Source organism: Bidens hawaiensis, unplaced genomic scaffold, assembly GCF_021521415.1.
Source record: "Bidens hawaiensis isolate Kalapana, Puna unplaced genomic scaffold, B.hawaiensis_p1.1 tig00036383_1, whole genome shotgun sequence".
Lineage (NCBI taxonomy): Eukaryota > Viridiplantae > Streptophyta > Magnoliopsida > Asterales > Asteraceae > Bidens > Bidens hawaiensis.
The window spans coordinates 93,532-97,726 of NW_027496354.1; the positions used below are offsets into that span (position 1 = coordinate 93,532).

Below are 4,195 nucleotides of genomic sequence, written 5' to 3' on the forward strand. Positions count from 1 at the left end.
CTTTGATGGGTCGAAATGCGCTCGAGCTATCATGGACTTTGTTAATGTGGTTTGCTATTTGTTATCTTTATGATCTGATCATTACATGTCTTGTAACTACTAAAAATCGTTTAAACATTATCGTCTTCGCAGCATCGCGCGGGTATACTGCTAGTAATAATTAAATATATCATTCAGACACTTTTACATGATTAAATATAAAATTGTATGTGATGATGTATCGGTTTGTTGTTGTGAGAAAAAGTATGATTTTAAAGAAAAATAAAAAAAATGATGTGACGATTTTGTCAAAGCTTTTTGCTAAAAGGCAACGACAATGAAGTCGGATGGATAAAAGAGTGAAATCAAACAGTGTTGTTTGTTTGAACTTTGTTTGCTTCCTCCGATGATGCCCTCGGAAACCCTAACTTCAGATTTCAAAGCTTCTTCTTCTTCTCACACACCTGCCGCCAAATGGCTCCAACGCCTCCGTTCCTCCAGAGGCTTCCCGGATTCCGATCACATTGACCTCGGGCACTTCCTCTTGTTAGATAACTCTCATCCAACGGAGGAGAACAACTTCCTATCTCAAAAACTCCTTCTTGATAATAATAATAATAACGGATCCTTACAAGGGCGTGATTCGATGCAAAACGTGCTCTCGGATCTCTTTTTCATGGGAGACTGTGCGGATCATTCCAGAATTACACGGAAAAAGACTTGTAGGAAGCAGCCCTGCCCTAGAATCTGTGACGTTTCGAAAAGTTCTCGAAAGAATACGGTTTCGACTAGTAGACATAGAGTTAATCAGGTGGAACCGGAAGAGGAGAGACTTGATGGGGATCTTTCCGCGTATTCGCAAACAGAGGTGACGGTGATTGACACCAGTGTTCCGTGTTGGAAGTTTGAGAAGGTCTTGTACAGGAGTAAGAACGTGTGGAAACTTGGGGATAGGAAAGGTAAGGGCTGTTTCATGAGCGGTGTAGATAGAAAGAAGAGGAAACAGAGTTTGATCGAGAGTGTCGGTGGTGCACAGAAGAAGAAGAAGAAGAAGAAGAAGAAGAAGAAGAAGTTGAAATTGTGCAGTTCATCCAAGTATGCAGATGAGGAAGAATACACGGCTCCCTTAAAATCTGATCAGGTAGAACTCGTGCGATTTAACTTTGTTGAATTATGTTATATTGCGTCTGTCGCAGCAAATTGTGCTGTCAATAGTCACGTTGTTAAAGATTTGGTACACTGGTCGTTGAAAAGATTTGTTTTTTCTTGGAATACAACATAAGGGGCTGATTATGCTGAAGTTGCTTCATGTTATGTTATGTTATGTAGGGATATGAACAAGGCAAGATGTTAACAGGAAATGAAAAGAAGCGGGATAATTGCAGTCAAGTACAAGAAAAGAGGCATGTGACTGTATACTATATACATAGTTTCTTCATAAACATTTGAGTCTTTGTTCTCTGATCATGGTCTCGTGGACTTTTATTTTGCAGTTTTAGCAAGAAACAGATAGATGACGGTTCATCTGTAATTCTTATTAAAAGCATACCAACAACAAGTAAAAAGAATGTGCCAGCCGTTTCAAACAGCTGTGTGAAATCTATGCAGAGATAGTGCATAGAGGTGAGTTCTTCTACACAATATACATTTAAACTTTCACGACGAGAAGAATTATATATATGATTATGTTTTTGCATTTTTATAAATACTGTAGATTGTGGTTTGCAATATTACTTAAGTTGATATCACTATTTGGTTTTGTCCATAGTGGATCAAGGTATAAAGCTATGTAGCTTGGTTTTGGTCTTTGTAGGGATGTTAGTTGGCTGGTTTGACCGTTTCAAGTTATTTGGTTGTTTATATTCCTCGCAGTTATATGATAATTGAGCTGAATTAGGTGACATGTGAAACGAATTTATCTGATTAAGATTTCTGTTTGATTGATTCATTTCTTGGTTAACTAAATAAGCATTAATAAATTTCTTTCTTGCCTGTTACTATTACCTTAAATTGAGCTGTTTTAAGCAATTTCTATGCCAAACTAGTAGGAGCTGTTGCCAACCAAATTTGTTATATTAGAACCTGCTCAACTGATAGGATCCTAGACTCGAACAAATGAAGAAATTTGCCAAGAGGACAGTCTGGACTATAAATATAGTGATGCAATGGCTAAGCTTGAGAAAACATACTTGGTAGAAAAAACAGCAATATACTTTTGTATTATCTTTGACTATGACCCCGTCTATAGGGGGAGTGTATGGGTCGGTTTTAAGCCCTAATCGAAACCAAAACCGAGAATTTCAATCAAGGAAATTTAAAAACTATGTGGTTTGGGTTAAATTCAGTTATTGGTCTAGGACTAGGTTGGTTCAGTTTTTGGTTAATAACTGAAATTTTAGGCTAAAATGTTTACTTTAGCAAGTAGTAATTTATACCTCCCTTTATTTTGATCTTTACATCAATGAACCTAATTTTTAAGAATTGAAATTGTTTACCTTTATTTACATAGGGCTCTCCTTTTATAAGGAAATATTGTCTGAAAGTTTTATGCATTTTGTCTACACATAAGAGCACTAGAACAACGTTAACACAGTTTATAAAAAAATGTGGCATTTGAATAGTAACAGAAACCAAACACCCTAAGTTGCAATCACACAATTGTTACAAACTCACAGTTCATATATAAACAAGTAACATCAAAATGATTACATAGATTGTAACTATTAAATAACATTTAACAAGAAATACATGGTGTGGAATTCGTTGTTCGTTGCAATGTTATTAGATCAGTTTATGATTTGGGTGTGACACATGATGAACTTTGAGGTAACTGTTTGATAATAAAAATGACTTAGCAATAGATGATTCATAAGTTTGAATGACTCGTAAACTTGAATGATTCAGACCTGTGTATGCATTAGTTTTGGAACAATACAATGTTTAATATTAACAAAATAACATTAAATAAAGCATGGTGATACAAAAACAATAACTGTGATAAAGTTCCAATTTAAAACTTAAGGGTGAGTATGAAAATTGATTAATCGACAAAACTGAACTGAAGAAACCAAATAACCAATGGATTGGTTTTAGATTTTTTGTTAACCAAAACTTTTGGTTCGGTTTTGGTTACACACATAAGCAAAACTGATTTATTGAGTTAACCGAACCAAAAGTCTTCTTTTAGACTGCTTTGAAATAAATACAGTGAACCCTATCCATTGTTTCTAAGTTTATGGTGACCGATAGTTTTTAATAACATTACCTTATGCATGTAAAGAAAGAGTTTGGAGCATAGTTACCTAGATTACGGCTTGCTCCGTGGTACTTAGGAGTACCTTCGCGAATGAATGTAGGACAAATTTTTGAATCTTCACTCGAGTTAGCGGGGGATTTGCTAGACATACATTATCGAATAGCGCCTTTTGATGAGAGATATGAACAAGAAGCTTCGAGAAAACTGGTACGGAGCAAGCCGTAATCTAGGTAACTATGCTCCAAACTCTTTCTTTACATGCATAAGGTAATGTTATTAAAAACTATCAATCACAATAAACTTAGAAACAATGGATAGGGTTCACTGTATTTATTTCAAAGCAGTCTAAAAGAAGACTTTTGGTTCGGTTAACTCAATAAATCAGTACAGGGTACACGGTTCGCTAGAGGGGATGTATTTGGTATGGGGGGGAGTAGATTCCTCTCTATACGAACCAGTACAATGTACCATAGACATGAGTCCAGCTCAGTATGCCTTATTAAAAAACAAAAATTACCAAAATCCAAATTACCAAAACCAAAAATTCCAATACCAAGTCAGATTAGTTTTAACCAGGAATAAAACTTAAAACAGAAACGAAAAAGTTCTACCGCTGCCTTTTTTTCTTTTATGTTTTTAACGCCTTCGTCATCAAGATCTTCCCAAACCATTTCCTGAACCTTCTTATATGTGTCTGGATTCATGTCCCATCTTTTGTCAGGGCCAAATTTATAAGAATCTGAAAACGAGATTGAAGTATAATGTTGGAGTGAATAAAGAGAATCGTATCCACTCTTTTGCAATTTAAACGATTCTGCTTGACATAATGATTATAGGAGTATGTACTCCGATTTCTCTCTGTCATAGAGCTACTAGGTTGGGAGAGTACCTTTTTTACTGCATCCTCTAATTCCGGATTCTCTGATAGCCCACAAATCAATTATGTCCATTGTTACGACA

General features: G+C 35.6%; 1 protein-coding gene across 1 annotated transcript; it reads left to right on the forward strand.

Annotated features, from left to right (window-relative positions):
* The first annotated feature begins 388 nt into the window (after nt 1-388).
* LOC143588450 (uncharacterized) lies at nt 389-3,295 on the forward strand. The gene is made up of 3 exons (XM_077069447.1): nt 389-1,120; nt 1,309-1,382; nt 1,473-3,295. Exons 1-3 carry the CDS (start codon nt 389-391, stop codon nt 1,591-1,593), a joined length of 927 nt encoding a protein of 308 aa, XP_076925562.1. The 3' UTR covers nt 1,594-3,295.
* Nucleotides 3,296-4,195: the final 900 nt, after the last annotated feature.